This window comes from Podarcis vaucheri, assembly GCF_965113315.1.
Source record: "Podarcis vaucheri genome assembly, chromosome: 14".
Lineage (NCBI taxonomy): Eukaryota > Metazoa > Chordata > Lepidosauria > Squamata > Lacertidae > Podarcis > Podarcis vaucheri.
Genome location: NC_138752.1, coordinates 53,072,004 through 53,094,048, shown reverse-complemented (window position 1 = coordinate 53,094,048; position 22,045 = coordinate 53,072,004). Strand labels below are relative to the sequence as shown.

General features: G+C 45.6%; 1 protein-coding gene across 7 annotated transcripts in view; it reads right to left on the bottom strand.

Annotated features, from left to right (window-relative positions):
- SDK1 (sidekick cell adhesion molecule 1) overlaps positions 1-22,045 on the bottom strand; it is a 605,542-nt gene that overhangs the window by 223,004 nt on the left and 360,493 nt on the right. For 5 of the 7 annotated variants that reach the window (XM_082199580.1, XM_082199584.1, XM_082199585.1 and 2 more), the window contains 5 exons: positions 14,040-14,234; positions 10,230-10,346; positions 9,931-10,098; positions 4,956-5,058; positions 2,495-2,671 (listed from right to left, as the gene is read on the bottom strand). In XM_082199580.1, coding sequence (XP_082055706.1) covers positions 2,495-2,671; positions 4,956-5,058; positions 9,931-10,098; positions 10,230-10,346; positions 14,040-14,234 — 760 coding nt within the window. The remainder of the gene's footprint in view (positions 1-2,494; positions 2,672-4,955; positions 5,059-9,930; positions 10,099-10,229; positions 10,347-14,039; positions 14,235-22,045) is intronic. The other 2 variants (XM_082199581.1, XM_082199582.1) reach the window with 2 other exon arrangements.

The following is a 22,045-nucleotide window of genomic DNA, read 5'->3' as shown; positions in this document are numbered from 1 at the left end:
TGCCTTCTGCATGCCAAGCATGTGCTTTTAACACTGTGTTCAAGCCCCTCCACAGATGTTCATTCTGCATTAGCACTTAAAATTTCTCATAACCCTAATCCTAACCCTCCTAACAGTTTTTTGTCAGTAACGATTTGAGAGAAACTTGAACATACTCTGGGGAAGACATTTCAATTTCACTTGCATAACACCAAATTTGCCTATGGATCTGACCCAAAGAAAAATTGAGGATCTCAAACCTGTGTTCCATATAGGGACATGCATTGTGTTTGATGGGGAAAGAGATTTGTGTATGTGTTTGTGTATACATGTGTGTGTTTCCCCCCATTGCAGGTACATTATGAAATAGGAGTAATTTTTCTCTCTTGGATAACAGCCCACCAGAAAAGCCGGAAATTACTAAAAGAAAGAAAAAACCACCCTTCTCTATTGTGTGGAAAAGATAATCTGCTTTCTGCCTGACTTCTTTCCGATTGTTCTCACTTAGATGAAGCATGCAAAATAAAAAGTACAAATGGGAAGAGGCAGTCAGTGCAATTTAAGGAATATATGGAGATGGAAACCACAACAAGATGGTTTTTTAACAGGGTGTCATTTGGAGTTTCGTTACTATACATCTGTGAGAATCACTATTATTAACTCTCACTTAATAATGGACACATTCAAACTGTGTTTAGTTTGCATTGTTTGCCTGATGCTGGCATCTAGTCACTTCTTTCTGATGCTCCTATAAATTGCCCGTGATGATGATTCTGAGACAACATTTTGGGGGGTGTATGACCATGAAATGACTCCTGCCACCTGACTTGTTTCACATTTGAGAGGTTTGGGAAGAACAGAAACTATGGGAAAGGAAGTGGGCTGTGGGAGAGAAAGGAAGACCCCACCAGAGCCCTGACCGTGAATGTTTGGTGTCATTGGCAGGAATCTCAGCATAGAGACAAAACACATGCTTGGTTTGCAGAAGATCCCAGGTTTAACTTCTGGTGTCTCCAGTTAAAATAATCACAGGTAGCAGGCTGGTAAACCCTCCCAACTTTAGACCTTGGTTGGCCCCTGATGGTGATTACAAAGGATGGTAAGAGTTCAAGGGCCTGGAGTGGCCTTTCACAGTTAAATGCTCTCAGCAGACATTGGCCTTTTGGCTTCAGTGTCACAATTTTAAAGCCAGACCCGTCCTTGCACCAAAGTCCCTAAAGAGGCACAAGAGACAACAAATTAAGTACGGGAGGTAGCAATCTGTTTGGAATTTTCTCCTCAGCCCTGGATTTCTACCAGCAGCATAAAATGCACTCCAGGATAAGAACCAAAGGAGAGGATGTAAAAATGGATGGCTTCAGAACAGGCTTCGCACTGAAGAGGTGATGCTGTAATGAAACCAAGATGGATGTAACAAAATCTCAGAAATGAGCACGTTAGACAGCAGGGCTGAAGAAGCAGCCTCAAGGCATCTTCTCCAAGAAAAGATTAGGTACAAGCAGACGGCAGAAACAGATGGCTTTCCAAAAAATATTAGTACGCAGGTTTACTCTAAGCGTCAGTCATATTAGAATATCACCTTCTCTTGCTCAACAAGACTGACTGCCTCACTCACATTCCACTTCCATCAGAGCTTAGGGATCAGTTCAGCCAAGAAAGAACAATCAAGGCAGGCCCTTTTCAATTTCATAGGTCTCAACAGAGCATATCATTATTATTATTTTTAAAAAACCTGCTTATATGCTGCCTTGGAGAGTAAAAGGTTTCTCAAGGCGGCTTCCATTAAAAAAAACCAATACAAAACAAGTGTAAAACAAAAATATGAATTACTCAGAAAGCAAAAAAAAAAAAAAAAAAAAGGGGGGGGGGAACCAGGAAAATAATAAAAGCCAGAAAACAATAACCAAACATCCAGTCCAGAATTAAAACAAACTCCAAACCAACAAGGAAGCAGAACATTTTTTTTAAGCCTTCAAGTAAAAGCCATCAAGAATGGGGTGGGTGTTGGGTGTGGTTGTGAATCAGATCTTTCCCAAAGGCCTGTGGTGATGTGACAGAACCCAGTTGGCAGAGTCCCAGAACTGCAGGGCTACTATGGGGAATGCTCTCTCTAAGGAAATCCCTGGTCAAATTCAGACCCTGGTCAGGGACTCCAGGGCTTGAAGCTCATGTCTGCCACCTGGGACTCAGCCTAATGAATTACCTGGAACTGCATGTTCTGTGTTCTGAGCAGGCTCATATGAGGGAGCCTGGAAAACTACAGCAATAATAAACTGCTTGGGCTGGCCCTCTTTGGCCTAGCCAGTTTCCCTGATCTGGAAACACCGTAAGTGTGGTGAATCAGATTCGAGCTTAAATACCACTGGAGACAATTGTACTAAAGTAAGGAACTGGCTGTGTTTCTTATAACAATTGAAAAGTCAAAGCAAAAGTTGCAGGGGAGTGGAGTAAAATAAGAGGGAGGTGCCAACCACTTGCAGTTTCATTCAAAGCTGCCTGCCCCTGGGATACTCACATCACTTCCAAGCGGGCCACCCTGGAATCATTTCCTCCAGAGGATGTGACTTCGCAAGTGTAGTCTCCGATGTCTCCGGACCACGTCTGGCTGATGGTGAGGCTGCCATCTTTCTCCATGGTGATTCGGGAGCTGCTAGATGGATTTATGACAACGTTGTCCTTCTTCCAAACATACCTGATTGTCACAGTATTTCAGACCGTTAAAGTCAGCTGTCTATTTCGTTAAAAATGATGAAATATCAAGTGCTGAAATTATATGGTAAAAACAGAGCTAAATAACTATGTAGAACAGAGATGCTCAATCGCAACCTTCACCAAGGGCTCATTTGGATGCAGTGAATGTCTGACAGGCCGGCAAAGACTAATAAAATGTACGATAGTTCAAGGTGAAGGGTGCAATCCTACTCCTTAGAAATCAATGGCAAATTTCCCATTTATTCTTTTTTAAACAAAGCAGGTTTGAAGTGATGGTTGCCAGCCTGACCCAGGCTGTACTTGGTTTGATTTCAGATCACAGAAAAACAAGGGGGCAAGGACATACAGTACCCCGTCTGGATGTGTGTGCTGTTGTTGACCTGCAGACTATACACAAATAAACAACTTTTGTGCTTGACTCCAAAATAGGCTTTCAGACCCTTCAGAAACTAGTGTGTACCACTGCAGACCTACCTAGTCCTGAATCTCCTCTTGGCTTCACACCCAGAATCTGTCAGGTATCAGATATTTATATTTCAAGAGTCTGAAAACCTACTTAGAACCCAATTTTTACTTAATTTAAAAAATACATTTTACCATAGAAGGCAATAAGAGGTTTACACAATGCAAACAGATGTACTACTAATGGATGCCTCTCTACCGCTGACCTGTCATTGCTCTTTTTCTCCTTTCCAAGTTTCTTAGACTGAGTCTATGTCACAGGAAAGGCTACAGTATTTCCTGCCTTGTTCCCCTCTTGCCTTTGCCCCTGCATAGGTAAAAGGTAAAGGGACCCCTGACCATTAGGTCCAGTCGTGACCGACTCTGGGGTTGCGGCACTCATCTCGTTTTATTGGCTGAGGGAGCCGGCATACTGCTTCCGGGTCATGTGGCCAGCATGACTAAGCCACTTCTGGCGAACCAGAGCAGTGCACAGAAACACCGTTTACCTTCCTGCCGGAGGGGTACCTATGTATCTACTTGCACTTGTACGTGCTTTTGAACTGCTAGGTGGGCAGGAGCAGGGTCCAAGCAACGGGAGCTCACCCCGTCACGGGGATTTGAACCGCCAACCTTCTGATCGGCAAGTCCTAGGCTCTGTGGTTTAACCCACAGCTCCACCCGTGTCCTTGGGCCCAATTTTCTGTGGATTAGGGCCAGAGTTCACAGGTGGGTGCATGGGCAGGCAAAATGTATAACCAAGGGCTACAACAGTTTCCTCCTGCATATATTTGAATTTAAATTGCAGAACACAAAACAGAACAACAACAGTGAATTTGAAGGATATTTGTAGTAGTTCCTTTAGTATATGAATCACAAAATATACCCTTGCCTGCCATACAAGGGTGTTGTAAGGAACACAGAGGAATTGGATGTAAGAATCTTTGATGCTTGAAATACACTACACAAATGCTAATTATACTTAGCTTTAAACCTTTCTGATTTTTTATTCATGATCCATTTAATACTTTTCTCCCACAAGTGATTTCAATGTTATGATTAATAGAAGAGAGCTATTCTAAACCATCTATAGCAGAGCTCATAGTCATAATCCTACCAGCCCTTAACGGGGGGAGTGGGGGGGGGTGGCGACAGCAGAGAAAGCTTCTAAAATACCATCCTCTTCTTAATGCAAGACTTGATGTCTTTCCTTTCTCTTTTACACAAATGCCGTTGTTTAACATTTTCTAAAGGGAACTGCGGCATCCTTCCTTGGCCTTTCCCCTTTACATTTGCCTGTCTTTCATTTGTGTACATGCTCATCCTGTCAAAGGAGCAGAGAGGGAATTCCTCTGACTCCATGCTTGTAGAATCTGGCAGTTTAAAGACATATTGTACTTTCTGCAAGGCTGATCTGGCGCTTTGTTCAAGAGCAGAAAGGATGCTTTCAGGAATTTTCAAGACTCTCTCTGCAAACGTTCCTACAATCCCCTCAAATCACTTTGGGTTTCATTCTCATTAAGTATCAGCTTCTGACAAGTCAGTTTTATTGATATTGTATTAACCTTGACAGTAAATCATGGGTAGTTGTATTGAAGTCATGAAGTGGAACGCAGTTCATTGTAAATAATATATAAGGTTGAAGTGGAGAAATAAAAAGGACTTGACATGAATAATAGCTCAACCTGCAACCCCAGAGGATGCCATCACTGGGAATACCAGCACAAAACCAGGTGCCTGGAAAGAGCTCGCCAAACACGGTGACCACATTTTGTAAAATTAAGTTCAAATATATGGCAGAAGCAAGTGCAGACACCACCAACCTGATTGAAATTCTTGGGTCATGAGCAGCCTCGCAGCGCAGCATCGCGGTGGTTCCCTTAATAACAGTGCTGTCCTCAGGAGGGCGAACGATAAGAGTGCGATCTGAAAAGAACACGACCCACAGTTCAGGTAAAATTGCCAACTTCCATCTTGGCTTGGGTGTTTGGCCTCTGAAGGCAGAGAGCCAGGTCATTTGTCATTCCTGACAAGAAAATTTCTGCTCCTCCATCCCCCTGCCTCTAGCAAATATGTGAAAGTGCAAAGTTCTCCACAGCCAGTGTTTACTGGAAAAGTTTAATGCAGTATCACATCCCCTTCCCATCTTTAATTTCCCCCGGGATTCCAATTCCAGGGGCCCAGCAATATTAGAAAAAGAGACCTAGAGTAAATTTTACAGCAGAGTGTTTGTCATGTGTTAGGGCAAGTAACCACTTCTTAAGCATGATTAAGGAGCCAGCCTCCCACCTTGCCATAGACCAGGGGTCTGCAACCTTGAAGACAAAAAGAGCCACTTGGACCCGTTTCCGAAGAAAAAACAACAACTGGGAGCCGCAAAACCATTGCGACATTTAAAACAAATATATCTCCGGAGCCACGATCTGACAGCGGGTGGGAAGGTGACATCGGGACGGTGCGTGACTAACGCACGCACCCCCCCCCATGCGACGTCACAGCCAGTACAGCGCCCGCCACAGTGAGGAGTGTCGGGGCACACAATGCGTCTCCTCCCCTCGCTAGTATCCGCCCCGGAGCCGCAGCAAAGATGTAGAAGAGCCACATGCGGCTCCGGAGTCGCGGGTTGCAGACCCCTGCTGTAGACTGGCTCTCCTACTCGCAGCATAACCACAGTTTAGGGAAATTGTCACAGTGATTTTTAATCATGGTAAATGCAAACCACAGTTCCCAAGTAAGTGGAGTCTGAAACAACAGCTCAAAGTGAGTTTCAGATCCTGCGTTAAGAAGAACCAGCTGCAGTTATGATGTTAATGATGAAGATATTTCCTTTAATTGCTATTGCAGCAGTGGGAGATAATTCAGTCCAGGGAGAGGAAAGAGTGGGAAGAAAGCAGATATGACCAAGGCTGGCTCCTGATGTCTTAGCCACCTTCAGGAGAGAAGGACTGTATACTTACACAGGCTCTTAATGTGTTTTTTACTTTGAATAGCAAAATGTCCCAGGAAATTATCTCTTGGAGTTACAGGGAGAAATAAAACTACCCCCCACCCCCCACCCCAGAATAAATCCAGGTCTACAATACTGGTGAGGTGAAGAGAGGACAACTGGGAGGAAGTTTCAGAGGGAAATGACTGACAGGGAAGCATCTTTTCTCCTATGCAACTGCATCTCTTGAGGATGCTTTGCAACATGCAGTTTGTGGAATATCAGCTGAGCTCAAAGCTGAAAAGCTAGCTGGACCAGACTATTGGCTTGCATCCGTCATTCAGGTAGCAGCTGTGCATTCTGGGGCTTAAAGAGCAATAGTGCCTATGTGTGCTGTGGTGTCAGAGTTCAGCAGTGATCAGGGCACAGAATAAGAGGTTGCAAGGACACTGGCTGAAGAAATGGACCAGGTTCCTGGCTCTGAGACTGGCAAACAGGAGGTTGTGAAATCGGATCCTGCGACACTCACTGGCGGAGGAAGAGAGGGGCAGTGGGAGCACACCGCCCCAGGCACCATGATCCTGGTGGGGTGCCGTCATGTCATGGCTGCCCCCCACACCAGGTGCCACACCCCCAGGATGTGCGCCACTATCTTGAGGGCAGTGTGTCATGCCCCCGGGATGCACGCCACGCTCCCAGGATGCGCACCAGCCACGCCCCTGGTGCTGGAACATGAAGCTCCGCCACTGGCAACACTGGGGCCCATATCAAACTAAAGCCTGCTCCTGGACCTGATGAACAGAGTGCCTCATGCAATGCCTCACTATTTGGAAGGTTCTGATTTGCAGGCCCAAAGGAGTGTCTGTGTGGGTGGTTTGGTGCAGGGATACCAAAGACAGGTGTCAAAAATGTCAGAATGGCCAGTTCTAGTGCTTTATTAAAGGAAGGTGTAGACTTACAACACAGCCCACAGAACCCTGCTGCCTTTACAGACCTGGGTGCCAAAACAGCAGGACATTGTCATGACTTGTCCACAAAGTGCCAATAGGTTAAGTGTTTCTTATACACAGAACAAGCTACATAGGCTGGCATCAATAGCCCAATCATCTCACTCCTACCTTAGAGACCAGTTTGTATCCATCTCTCAGAAAAGGGAATAGCTCACAGGCAGGCAGCATGAGAAGCCTCTCCTGGAGCAAAACTGAAGCTTCAAAGCAGATAAACATATACAAGCTCATTCTTGCAGCAACTAACAATAAGTCCTCAAGTTATCTTCACTACAAAGATGGCATTTATAGGCCTTCCGGAACATTTTATCTGTTTGGCTCTACACAGGAAGAGGCGGTGGATCAAAGAAGTGCCCCCCCCCCAAGTCAGACTCCCTTCAAGTTGTCCAAGTGGAGTGGAGCCCAGCAGACCTGAACTGGAGGCAGAAGCTCAAAAGCCCTTATTTCACCTCTAGTCCTCCTAAATTGCCCACTCGGACCTCATCATGATGCTGCAACAACTGACCTGCCTTGCTGGGCCCAGTGAGACTCCTGTTTGGGACCAGAACAGCACAGGCAGTGCTTAGGTTTACCAGCACATAAAGAGGCGTTTGGACAACCAGCCAGTTCAGAAGCTGGGATTAATATAGGAAAATATTGCATTCTTTGGCAGGAGCTTGTTCTGCACAGCCAAGGGGACTTTGCTGTTTTGGTTCTTCAGTAACAGCCCCTCTTTTATGATCTCAGAATCCAGTCATGACCAGGACACTGAGCCGGAGGCTACTGTGTTGCCCCCTAAGCATCTCTGAGTGAGATGCTGGTGATCAGGGGTCTGCTGAGCCAGAGACTGGCACGCAGGAGCGCACTGGACCTGATGCCACAGCACCAGAGCTTTGACTCTCACTCTGTTCCTCTCTCTCTAGCTCACCAGTCTAACGGTGCAAGGAGCACATCAGATGGGAGGCCATGGGACGCAGGAGAAATGCTGATCTTCAGGCCAGAGAGTTTGCCCTTTAGGATACTCTAGTTCTCCAAAATGAGGAAGAGGAGGACTGGGCTGGAGGCAAGAGCTCAGATTGCTTCAGTTCACTTCCAACCCTTGTTTTAAAAGGAGGCAGGGAGATTGAAAAAGCAGTTTCACGTGGAAAGGCATGGAGGCTTCCAAGATCAAAAATCCCACTAGGGAGACCTACATTATTTTCTTAGACTCCGTCTCTTTTTGACTGGAGGCCATAAAGGAGTAAATGCTACATTGTTAATCATCCCTGTGATTGTTTCATGTTAAACCATAGAGCGGTGTGTGTTAGCTCATTTGTACAGCCTTCAAAAGCTTCAAAATGCCGTATTTTTCGCCCTATAGGACGCACCGGCCCATAGGACGTACCTAGGTTTTTTGGGGGGGGAAATCAAGGGAAAAAATTTTATTCCCCCTCCCCCCCAGGTTTGCGCAGCCATCCCCAAGCTAGAAGAGGGAGACAGAGCGCTCCGTCTCCCTCTTCTGCCTTCAGGGACAGCTTGCCCCGCTGTCCCCCGAGTTTGTGGGGCTGGCGGGGGGAGAAGCAAGCTTGCTTCTCCCCCCCCAGCCTCCAGATCAGGTTGGGGAATAGCGGGGTGGTGGCGCTCCGCCACCCCCCTATCCCCCGAGCTTGTGGGGCTGCAGGCTGCTGCCCACAAGCTTTGCGAGCCCGCGGGACATCCCACCGGGCTTGCAAGGCTTGCTGGTAGCTTCCTGAAGCCTGGAGAGCGAGAGGGGTCGGTGCGCACTGAACCCTCTCACTCTCCAGGCTTCAGCGAAAGCCTGCATTCGCCCCATAGGACACACACACATTTCCCCTTCATTTTTGGAGGGGAAAAAGTGCGTCCTATAGGGCGAAAAATACGGTAGGTGGAAAGGCTGGACAACACCCAAGCAACACATCCATGCAAAGCTGGTTGCGGATATGAGGAGAAAGACGGGAAGAATCAGATCAAGTGGCTCCAAAGACACAAACTTTTCCATAATATTCTACACACATAAGAGATGACATTTACCCAAATGTTGTTAAATCCCCGTCATTCAAATATGACCAGGAAATGGAGGTCATTGCAGCGAGTAATTAAGGCACAGAAGGTTCTCCCTAATGCCTCAACATATAAAGGGGAAAGCCACAGATCACATCAGCTGAATCCAGGTGCAAGAAAAGGAAGATAAATGGAAAATGGGAGCAAAGTCCCATTTTCCAGAAGCAATAATACACCATAATGCCAGAAGAGATTTCTGTACAAGGAACAAGAGTCAAACGGTAAGTGTGAACATCAGACACCATTAAGCACCATGTCTGAGAGTGCTGGATTTTTCTGTTCTACCCCTTGGGTTATATAACAGTTTCATTCTTGTTGCTGTGCATACAGTGTGTGATGCAATTAAATCAAATTTAAAAGGTTTAAGCAGGACATTAAAATGAACTGGCATACTATACAGTGCAGCCTGTTCAGAAGGGAACTTCCAGTGGAGATTATTAGCTTCTCCTACAACCACATGATATGTGTATCAGTTGCATGTTATCAGGATGACACAATGAGAATGTACAGGTAGCAGCCATGCCTCGTAGTGCATGAATTACTGAAATAATCTGCAGATATCTCCAGCTGTGTACATTAGGATGGCTTTGGTGAAACTTAATGTCTGTTTTGAAATGCAAAGATGTCAAATGAACACTCTCCCTTGTAGATCTCTCCAAATCAGCTCTAAAATCCACAAACATAATTTCTATTAAATTATTCACCCCCTCCCTTCCACACATACACACCATGAAATGGAAATGTTGTAATTGGTTTCCTGAGGGCACAATGAGAACTGATTAAGCCTTGATTAATATTAAACTCCAAAACAAACATGGTCCTTACTCCACACGGTGAGAGCAGCGGAAGCATTTAGGAATCCTTCAGAGTTGACTGCGCAGCAGGTATAGTCACCAGCATCCCGAGCAAAGACTGGGGCGATCTGAAGCCCTCCGGATTCGAGGAGGAGGAACCTGGGGATCTGAATGGAGCCGCTGGCCAAAACCTGGTTGCCTGAAAAACACCATGTGAGAACAGCTTCAATTCTCTGATTTGCAGTGCATGAAAACGCTAATGCTATGCTAATTCTTCTTGGTGAGCAGCAGCAATTAGAGTGATTTCCCAAAAGAATAATAAGGCTTTACCTCTTTTCCATGCAATGGCAGGCTTTGGTGCTCCTGAGACATCACATCTTAAAACCGCTGTCATCCCTTCGGTAACGGTGGTGTCTGTCGGCAGTCGTGAAAACGTTGGTGCAATATCTGGAATCAAAGTTTTTTTTGTTCCTAAGGATCAGTTCCTTGAAAGATCTCTCAACTACTTGTGGAATTTTGTATCCATATTTATCAGACTAGTAATGGATCAGGGAATGACGACAATAACATGAAAACTTTTTCAGAAGAGACAGTAGCTTTTCATTATTCACCTCCTAGGAATTCCCCAACTGTGGACTGTTGGATAAATGAAAAATGAATTCCAAGCAGTTTCCATACAAGGGGAAGCAAAAGGACTTTGTGGTAAAGTAAAAAGAAGAAAAAAGAAGCAGCTCGGGGGGGGGGGATAGATAAATCGAAATAAACAAAACTACTTGCTTTCAACCCCATTACATAAGATGAAAAGCTTCTTGAGCCTGACATGAGTTTGCAGAGCTGAATGTCAGCCAAAAAAAGTCTCCATTTGATTTTCATCTATGGTATCTCTGTCCCCCTCCCCATTTCCTCATTCTTTCTAACTCCAATGCAAGATCAAACACCCCCCTATTATCTTTTGCCCAGAAAAGATATCAGACCTTATGTGAGTACCATATGTGTTCAGAGGTAAACCTAGCAAACATCTAACGACTTAGCTCAGTGCCAATCAGCAAGGCAAGGAGATGCTGCAGCCAAGCATCCGTCCATCATGCCTAAATAAAACTCCAGCCAAGAATCTCTCCACTTTCCCCCGCCAAACCATCTTTTGTGAAGTTGAGGTCACCAGAGCAGACAACCACCAGGTATTCATCCATTTTGGCAATGACCAAGTTCACATTTTCCACGCAGAACAGAATCATGATTCTAGATCAGGGGTCAGCAACGCCAAAGACACCAGAGGGATCTCTGTGGGACCAATCCAGCCCAGGCAAGATACCGTATTTTTCGCCCTATAGGACGCACCGGCCCATAGGACGCACCTAGATTTGGGGGGGGGGAAATAAAGGGGGAAAAATTATCCCCCCCAGGCGCGGGGCTGGGGAAGCTCGGGCTTTGGCAGCTCTGCCATCGCTCTGGGAGCTTGTGGGGCTGGGGGCGGGGAAAGCAGAGCTTTCCCCTCCCCCAGCCCCCAGAACGGGACCCAGAGCCATGTGGAAGCTGTTTGCGGGGCTGGCGACGGGGAGGAGCAGGCTTCTCCCCCCCCCCCCCGCCAGCCTTCTAGCCAAGTCGGGGGACAGTGGGAAAGGCGCGCTGCGCCTCCCGCTGTCCCCCGAGTTTGCGGGGCTGGCGATGGGGCTCTCCTGAAGCCTGGAGAGCAAGAGGGGTCGGTGCGCACCGACCCCTCTCCCTCTCCAGGCTTCAGCGAAAGCCTGCATTCGCCCCATAGGACGCACACACATTTCCCCTTCATTTTTGGAGGGGAAAAAGTGCGTCCTATAGGGCGAAAAATACGGTAAACCTTGCCAAGCCCTGTTCTAGATGCTGCCACTTGTCAGTCAGGGTGTGGAATTGACCTCCTGGCCTCATTTCCTTATCAACTTCAACATATTCTAGAACAGCCTTCCCCAGCTTGCCACCCTTCAGATATTTGGGGCCATGGCACCATCACAGCATAGATGAACACTGGGGGGAGGGACACTTATGGGAGTGCAGCTGTGCTGGCTGGTGCTGATGGGGGTTGTAGTTGAAAGCATCTGGGGCCACCAGATTTGGCAATGCCATTACAGAAGTGAAGGTGGCTTCATTTGACATCAACTACAAAAGCATAGACTTGTGTTTGTTCAGGTTGCATATGGGTGGGGCAAATATGGAACTGTGAATTCAAGTGGTACCAAAAGGAGCAGGGCTATTGTCAGTTGGCAACACATCTGCTTCCCAAGCAGAAGGCCCCAGGCTCAATCTCCAGCATTTGCAAGATAGACCAAGGGTCTGGCTTGGTATACAGAAAGGCAGCTTCCTGTGAGTAAGAAGGTGGACACTTGATAGGATTTTTTGTTGCTGTTTGTGAAAACAAAACAAAAAATGGCACAGACTTGGAAGGGAGAAGGGTAAGGAGGGTTGAAAAGGGAACATATAATAACAAGGGGGAAAGAATATTAGAATACTGTAAGCCATCCCTATCCTTTAAGAGAGGGGAGGTTATGTATGGGAATGAATTAATGAATAAACAACTAAAAATAGCATCTCTCTGGCATGACTTCAGGATTAGTGCTGGCATATGTTATTCTAAACCCACTTATTAAACGTTGCAAAGGCTGCATAACTATAATACTGCTCTGCCTTAACGTGGGAAGACAACCACATCATTCCCACAATAAATGGTCCTTAACTATGACAAAAGTGTGAATAATGCATATGTTGTGCACTTGTTGCTGTATCTCAATGATCACTAAAGTGCCCTCTAGATGTTGACTCGTATCACCTCTGACTATTGACCAGGCCACCAGAGGCTGATGGAACTGGAGTTCAAAAACTTCCAGAGGGCACCACATTATCCAGGGACACACAGCAGGGAAGGATGACTTGTGCATCTGATCTAATACTGTGGCCACAGTGCTTAAATTGCTACTTTAGGATTATTATACTGAATCAAAGAATTAAAATATATTGTACCCTGTGATGGCCTGCTGTATTCCAGAGGAGGTGTGCACAGAACCCTTCACTACACATGTAACTTCTCCCCAACCCCAAAAACGAACAAACAAAGAAAAACAAAATATAGAACAGGGAGGCATTAACCTGGCAGTTCCTGGTTCATTCACATTTGTGATATGTTTAGCCTGGAGAAGAGGAGTTAAGGGGTGATATGATAGCCATGTTCAAATATATAAAAGGATGTCACATAGAGGAGGGAGAAAGGTTGTTTTCTGCTGCTCCAGAGAAGCGGACACGGAGCAATGGATCCAAACTACAAGAAAGAAGATTCCACCTAAACATTAGGAAGAACTTCCTGACAGTAAGAGCTGTTCGACAGTGGAATTTGCTGCCAAGGAGTGTGGTGGAGTCTCCTGCTTTGGAGGTCTTTAAGCAGAGGCTTGACAACCATATGTCAGGAGTGCTCTGATGGTGTTTCCTGCTTGGCAGGGGGTTGGACTCGATGGCCCTTGTGGTCTCTTCCAACTCTACGATTCTATGATTCTATGACACACCATTAATGCATTATACTGTGCTTACTTTTTCTCAGCAGAACTATTAATATGAAAAAGGGCTGCATGAAATGTTCCTTTGTGTTTAAGCTTTCAAAAAACAAAAATAATACCAGTCCCACGGTCCAAATTCCTAGTCATGTGAGCTCAGATTGTTTCTTCCAAGTCACATGAATCCCCTGTGGGGGAGACGGAGGGAGGACAGGCAGCGCAGAGCCTGCAGGCAGATGAGTCACTGCATTAATAATAATAATAATAATAATAATAATAATAATAATAATAATAATAATAATATCTGTGAAAGGTACCATGCTGGAGCAGGCTGTCCTAGGATGTGTTGTAGTTCCACCAGGAGGCTTGGAGAAAGCCTTAGGGGGAATACAATATAATTGTTCAATCATTGTAAGCTTTTTCTGCTTGCTTAAGGAAAGGATCTTCCCTCTCCTGCCCCAGGCACTGCTCTGGGGTTTCTCCTGACAGCCCCTCCCCTGTGAGCTTGACTTCCTTTCCTTTTCTTTTTACTCTGTACCACTGGGCTGCCTTAGAAAGATGAATGCATTGTGCTCCACAAACCTTCCTCTACCTCCCCTGCCCAACCCCCACGTAGGTCCAGACATACTAGTCACATCCAGGAAGGTACGACTCTGCGTCTCCCCAGCATCATTCCTTGCAAAGCACTGGAAGATTCCAGAATCGTCAGGCTGCAGTCCCTGGATCTGAAGACTCCCATTGAGCAAAACCTTGTAACGCGGATTCAGCAGTTTGTGGATGGGAACAGCATCCTTGTACCAGACCAGGACAGGAAGTGGGACACCTGAAATGTAGTGGAAAGAGAGAAAACTCTTCATGTGTGCCCAGGCACAAAGCATTGCCGCCTGCTAATTGCCCATTTCCCATTACAGAGTTTTATACAAATACACTATTCAGAAAGCAACTGCTACAAAGCATGTATTATCCTGTCAAAAGAGGGGAAATACAACTGAAAAACATGAAGACAAATCCTTAACTACCCATAATGATTTATGCCATGGCGACTGTGTGCCTTCATTTGCTGTAATCAAATTGCATGCCATTTTTTTAAAGCCTCAGATTAAATGATTCAGTTTGGGAAATAGGTTAATTGTGTCATCAAATGAGCCTTGAAAAGGTCAAAAGGCAGACAAGGCAGTGAATTGGTAAGACTTAAGCAGGAATCTTATGCATCCTTTCTAGGAAGTACCGTATTTTTTGCACCATAACACTCACTTTTTTCCTCCTAAAAAGTAAGGGGAAATGTCTGTGCGTGTTATGGAGGGAATGCCTACGGGTGACATGCCTACGGATTTTCCTCCTCTAAAAACTATGTGCGTGTTATGGTCGGGTGCGTGTTATAGAGCGAAAAATACGGGTATATTCTATTGCACTCAGTGAGAAAAAGTATTTAGGAAGGGAGTGTTTTGGAGCATTCTAAGCACTTTCAAATACATTATTTCAACAATCCCCATATTGCATAAACCGAGGCTGAGGTTAGCAGCCCAATGAGTGACAAAATCCCTTTACTGAAGTTGATGCAACTGCCCAAAGGCTCACAAAAAGACCACTCTCAAAGACCCTGGACCACCCAAGACATGTGATTCTGAGCAATGAGGATTTGCAGAGGGAAGGGGCTGCTCATGGTGTTCACCATTCTCATGTTGTTACTCCTGTCCAGTTGTGAGGCAAAGGCCTGTGAGCAAAGTTTCCCAGCAGGCCAGGGAAACTCTTTCTCACCTCACTAGCCAAGAATAGTAAGTGCTCACCAAGGAAGAGCCAACAAAGCAAGGTTTGGGAGGATAAGGTATACCTATGGTGTTAAGCAGGGACAAAACTAGGCTTTATTTGACCTGGGTCAATGACCCAATTTAGCACACAGACATTTGCATATATACACACACAGGCTGGGAATCTCAATGGTGTTCCTTTGGAGGCTACTTCCTGGGCAAAAAGCCTGGCTAGCCCCCCCACCCCCAGCTATGGCTCTGTGTTAAGTCATGGAGCCTGAGGACCATAATCAAAGATATATAAAGGAAATCTGATTGCTTCAATAGAGGAATTAGGACTTCAAAATGGCATGAGAAATGGAGAATAAATAATCCTAGAAACTTTCAGGTTAACGTTGAGGGTTCACTCACACTTCCACTTGTGCCATGCCTAGAAAGGGCAGCTTTGAGCAGTTTTCCACTTAACTTGCACTTTCTAGTCATGGGTCCAAGTGGTTTTGCCCTTGGGCTGCTCCTGTCGAAGAGAAAACTCGCTCTCTAGTGATAGATCAAACAAATGCCAATCTGGGGGAAACTCCAATTGATGTTTTGTCCAACTGAACGGTAAAGAGTGAATTCTCCCCTCCCCACCCCCCGGGGTGGAGGGTGGGGACAGTAGGTCAAGAGGAACTGGGGGTAAGCCTCTACCCAGAGTGGATTCCCCAATTCATATATATATGCAGTGTTTGTCCTTAACAAATGGCCTTTGCATTGCTTTATGTGAAGGCTAGTAACATCAGACCTGCCTTGGGGGAATCCCTTGCAGACAACTGCAGTGCCTAGAGACAGGCAGTCAGGTCACGTATCCATAGCAGTGACCAGAGGACGAATGACTGCTGGGAAGAGGGCAAAGAGAAGAAATGCCATCAGCTCAAAAGGACACCTTCATCTGCCCCAGCTGGAACAAAACATGTCTCTCCTGCATCGGTTTCTACAGCCACAGCAGACACTGCAAGCTTCAATAATTTGACCTCACCCCCAATGACATATTCTCCCATTGTCTCCTGAGTGAGACAGATTGCTATGAGAATGTTCGATCTCTGTACATAAAAATCTGACTTTGCAGAGATTTCTGAATGAGGATAAACACATTTTATTACCTAGGATTCTAAATGTTTCTAACAGCAAGCATTCAAAGCATGTTGAAAGTAAATATCGTTTGATCTATTGTGCGTGTTTAGTAAGGCAATAAAGATACAGCAATTAAAAAAATTCAAGGCAAAATCCGCTGAAAATACTTTTATGTAACCAAATATAATAACAAAAACCTACTCTTTTTAATATACTCATTCTTCTGAGGAGAATGAAAGATACATTATTTCCCAAGAAAGGGGGGGGGCGTAGTTGACTGGTCATGAAATTATATTTCTGTACAAGGATGTAATCAGTTCTTGAAATCGCATTTGAAACTTCCATTTTGCTTGAATAATAAAGTTATTTATAGCCTACAGGAATCATCTTTTGTGTGCAATGTGTGTGGTTTGACACAAAATAGATGCAGTGTACCACTGTGAAACAAACACAATTTTAATTTCATACCAAAGGCCCATTTACAGAATTTGTGTACAGTCTGATTGTCAGAATTCTCAGTGAAATGTAATTCATCTCATCAAATCCCCTGGGCCAATACAAATTATCACTGAGTAATGAGGAAACAGATGATACAAAAATGGAATCATACTCAGAATAGAGGACACAGGAAATAGTTTGAAGCTTAAGTAACAGCACTTCCATTATATTTTATAGAAAATGCAATAGAATGAAATCTGGCATTGGGCATTATTCCCCATAACAGCATAATGGGCTAAACATTTTGAATCCTGACAGGAATATCAACATTCTCTGCTCACTGAAGCTTAGGTTGTCTTCTCCAATTAAGCCACAGATCAGCTCCAAACCCCACTGTACTTAAAGGAATATAGAGAAGTCAATCTATATATTTTCCTTCCGATTTTTCAGGAGGCCTTAAAAGATCCTGGTGATTTCGCTGGGTAAGTCACACCATCAGAACGAGAGAGAAGGTGCTTTTCAAAGATCTTTTTGGAAAGACAGACACCAGGGATGGAGTCCATTAGTTAGACCAGGTGTGCAACAGACAAGGGGCATCTGAAATGATGAGGGGTACATCAGAGCGCGGCAGGAACTTGCAAACGGATCTGCCAGAGGAGGCAGCTGCAGTCAAGAGCCACACTGAGCTTTAAAATGACTGTGCTGGCTTTTTAAAAAAAGAAAGAAAAAGAAAATAACTGATTTTCTTTTTAAAAGAAATTATATGTCCCTTATCATGGCTAACCAGGATAGAAGGAAAATCTATTCTTTAGGAATTTAAGGATTTATATATATATATTTATTTGGTAATCTTTTGTTTCTTCTGTATCTTATTTGGAATGTATAATTTTTACCATGTAAGAAAATCAATAAAAAGCATACTGAAGAGGGGAAAAAGATTGCAATCCTAGAAGAAAGAAAGAAAGAGAGAGAGAGAGAGAGAGAGAGAGAGAGAGAGAGAGAGAGAATATATAATTGGAGAAATAAGACTTTTCCAAAGGTCCATCTGAAGTCATGCATTTTTTAATGTATTTATCAGGGCTGCAAGTTTAGCTTTACCAATCTGATAGTTCATATAAAAACATTTTGATCATCTAAAAATTTGCCCCCAACTACAGTGGTACCCCGCAAGACGAACGCCTCGCGAGACGAAAAACTCGCAAAACGAAAGGTTTTTTCGTTTTCGAGTTGCCTCGCAAGACGAATTTCCCTATGGGCTTGCTTCGCAAAACGAAGCTTGCCCCACCGCCCCTTGCTTCAAAAGAGGTCCGGGGGCAGCGGGAAGTGACGCGCTTCTTCCCCGCTTCCCCTGGACGTCTTTTGCAGCAAGGGGCTGCAGGGAGATCGTCTGTTGCAGCAAGGGGCTGCAGGGAGATGGCGGAGAGGTCCGCGAAGCCTGGGCGCACTGATGTCAGCGTGCGCAGGCTTCGGCATGCCGGCAACTCTCCGCCAGCAGCGGCAGCGCTGCCGCTGCTGGCGGAGAGGTCCGCGAAGCCTTGGCCGGACAGCTTTTGAAGGCAGGCGGGGGGGAGCAAAGACTTTCGCCCCCGCCAGCCTTCAGAAGAGGTCCAGGACCTCTTCTGAAGGCTGGCAGGGGGCAAAAGTCTTTGACCCCCCTGCCTGCCTTCCCAGGGGCTTTTAAATCGCCCCGGACAGCGGAGAAGTCCTCCGCTGTCCCGGGGCGATTTTAAAATGCCGCCCGCCAGCATTTTAAGATCGCCCCGGACAGCGGAGAAGTCCTCCGCTGTCCCGGGGTTTTTTTAAATGCTGGGGGTGGGAAGAAAAGCCCTTGTCCCCCCCCCCAGCCTTCAGAAGAGGTCCGGGGACAGACTGTCCCCGGACCTGGTCTGAAGGCGGTTTCCCTAGGAACGCATTAATTGATTTTCAATACATTCCTATGGGAAACCGTGCATCGCAAGACGAAAAAACCGCAGGACGAAGAGACTTGCGGAACGAATTAATTTCGTCTTGCGAGGCACCACTGTAATCTGTCAGCAGATTTTGTTTTTTATAAAAATATTTAATGATGCTGGGAAGAGTCAGGTTAGACCCCTGGCATCTCCTGGCAAAGGCTGGGGAAAAGTCTTGCCCCTCTGCGAGTCAAGGGAGGTGATGTAGAGTTTTATGAACCAAAGTCTGACTCTGTAGCAGGTAAATATGCTCTTCTTTCTTCATAGGCAAATCTGTACAGTTTTAATTTGAACTCCATTGATTGCTGACAGCATATAATCCAATTAGTGTGTGTATATATATATGTGTGTGTGTGTGTCTGTGTAATATATATATATGTGTGTGTGTGTGTGTGTGTGTAATATATATGTGTGTGTGTGTGTGTGTGTGTGTGTGTGTGTGTGTAATATATATATATATATATATATATATATGCAGGTTTTGGTGTCTTCGGGTGTCTTCCAGTCTTACACGGGAAGACACCCGAAGACACCCGAAGACACCAAAACCTGCATTCCTGTACCCGTGAAAATCTACGAAAGCATATATATATATATATATATATATATATATATGCTTTCGTAGATTTTCACGGGTACAGGAATGCAGGTTTTGGTGTCTTCGGGTGTCTTCCCGTGTAAGAGTCGGGGTGTCTGTCGAAACCTCGTCGAAACGTCGCACAGACACCCCGACTCTTACACGGGAAGACACCCGAAGACACCAAAACCCATATATATATATATATATATATATATATAGTGTTTTAAATGCTTGCAACTTGAGTAGCCTCTGAGGAATAGAAAATGGAACTTTGTTCCCAAGGAAACTCCATTTACAATGAAGTAAAAAGCTGTCTTTTGCAGGCTTTAATTTTATTTATAGTTAATCTATTTGTATCGAGCAAATTTAATCTGTGTCTCCCACACTCACAGTGCACAAAGATGGAATAAATGGCTTTTGCGCCAAAGAATCCCATAGGAGTTGTGACAAATTGAAACGTCCTGCCTGTTTATGGCTAGGGCATGGAGCAACTTCCCGATGTGTCCCAAGGCTGTGATTCAAGCACCTGAGCTGGCACCCCACACCCCCTCTTCATTTTATGTCCTCTCTGAGACACAGGGTAAGAAGTCAGTGGCCAGACAGCTGTTAGCTTTAGTAGTGAGAAATCTGGAAATGCAGCACTCATCTGGACAGGGCACAGAATAGGTGAGGATGGAAGAAACCACTCTGTTTGTTGAGTGAGTTCGTGCTAGATTAAAAAGTATAGTTTAATGAAAAGGCGAGTAAGAGGTGACATGGTAGAAAATTACAAAATTATTCAAGGTATAGAGAAAAGTTTTTCTCCTTCTGTTATAATATTGAAATTTGGGGAAATCCAATGAAGCTGGATGTTGGAAGATTTAGGACAGGTATAATAATAATGATAATAATGATAATAATAATAATAATAATAATAATAATAATAATAATAATAATAATAATAAAATTAATTTATACCCCACCCATTTGGCTGGATTTCCCCAGCCACTCTGGGTGGCTTCCAACAAAGTATTAAAATACAGTCGTCTGTTAAACATTAAAAGCTTCCGTAAAGAGGGCTGCCTTCAGATGTTGTCTAAAAGTCTGGTAGTTGTTCTTCTCTTTGACACCTGATGGGAGGGCGTTCCACAGGGTGGGTGCCACTACTAAGAAGGCCCTCTGCCTGGTTCCCTGTAACCTCACTTCTCACAGTAAGGGAACCACCAGAAGGCCCTTGGAGCTGGACCTCAGTGTCTGGGCTGAACGATGGGGGTGGAGATGCTCCTTCAGGTATACTGGGCCGAGGCTGTCTAGGGCTTTCAAGGTCAGCACCAACACTTTGAATTGTGCTTGGAAACGTACTGGGAGCCAGTGTAGGTAAAAGAAAGTCCTTCTTCATGCAGCACAGAGTTAACCTATGGAACTCACTTCCACAGTAGGTAGTCATGGTCATCAACTTGAATGGCTTTAAAAGAAGTTTGGACCAATTCATGGAGGAGAGGGCTATTGAAGGCTACTTGCCACAATGGCTATGCTCGGCCTCCATAGTTGGAGACAGCAATGTCTCTGAATACCAGTTGCTGGAAACCACAGGAGGGGAGAGAGCTTTTGTGCTCAGATCCTGCTTCCATGTTTCCCACTGGGGCATCGGGTTGGCCGCTGCGAGAAAAGGATAAGGGACTAGATGGGCCATTGGCCTGATCCAGCAGAATTATTATGTTCTTATGACTGGTATGCAGGGCCGGGTTTAGGTTTGATGAGGCCCTCAGCTACTGAAGGTAATGGGGCCCTTTCTATGTCCAGCTGTCAACAACAAATTGTCACTGCTTTTTGTGCTGAATATATGTATGATGGGATGATTAGCTGCTTGTGCGTAAAATCGTGCTCCCTCAGAGTTTGTGCGGCTCCACAAACCTCTGTGTGTGACAGAGCTCCTCAAACATGTCTGCTCTAGTCACTCGTAGAGTCTGACAGTGGCTGTCTGCGGAAGCGCTTCCAGCAAAGAAGCTCCTTAACGGAAACGCGTCTCCTGGACTCACGACGTGGCAGCTTCCGGCGAAGCATGGGTCTCCCTATGGTTGCTTCTGACACCTCCCCGCTGTTCTCGCTGGACGTGTCTCTCACCCCTCCCTCTTCCCTGCTAGTTCCTGCCTTGGCTGCTGCGTCTCTCTCAGCATTCATGAGATCCTCCTCCAGAGACCCCTCGCTCCCCCTGCTGGTCCCTGCTTTAGCTGCTGACTCCCTCCCAGCCTCTGGGAGCCCTACCACCTCCCTTTCCTCTGATGTCAGTTCCCTGACATCCACCTCCCCTCCAGGGCCCCCTTCCCCCCCGCCCATACTCTCTCCTCTGGGCGGTGAGGAGATAAAACCCCGAAAAGAATCCTCTTCATCTTCAGACGTCTCGAACATTTCCCTCCATCGGTCTTCGTTCCGGCTCGCTGAATCCTCCTCCTCCTCGGAATCAGAGAACCCCTCCAACTCTTCTTCTTCGTCGGTGGTGGCAAAGTATTCCCTCCGGAACCTCGCCACTGGCTGAGGTTTACGAGGGAATCTCTGATGAAAAGTTTCTATTAAAACCTCGTCATCTACATCCTCTGCCATGACCCAGGTGTTTTCCGACTCCGGCTCCCCTTCCCACATTACCAAATACTCTACTTGATCTCCCTTCCACCTGGAATCGAGAATCTCCGCTACATGGTAGCTGTGTTCCTTTTCCTCCATTGCTGGTCCCCTATTGACCCTCCCTTCTCTGTCCCCTTTATACGGTGACAGCAACGACCTGTGGAAAACTGGGTGCAGCTTCATGTGGTTCGGTAACCGGAGTCTGAAA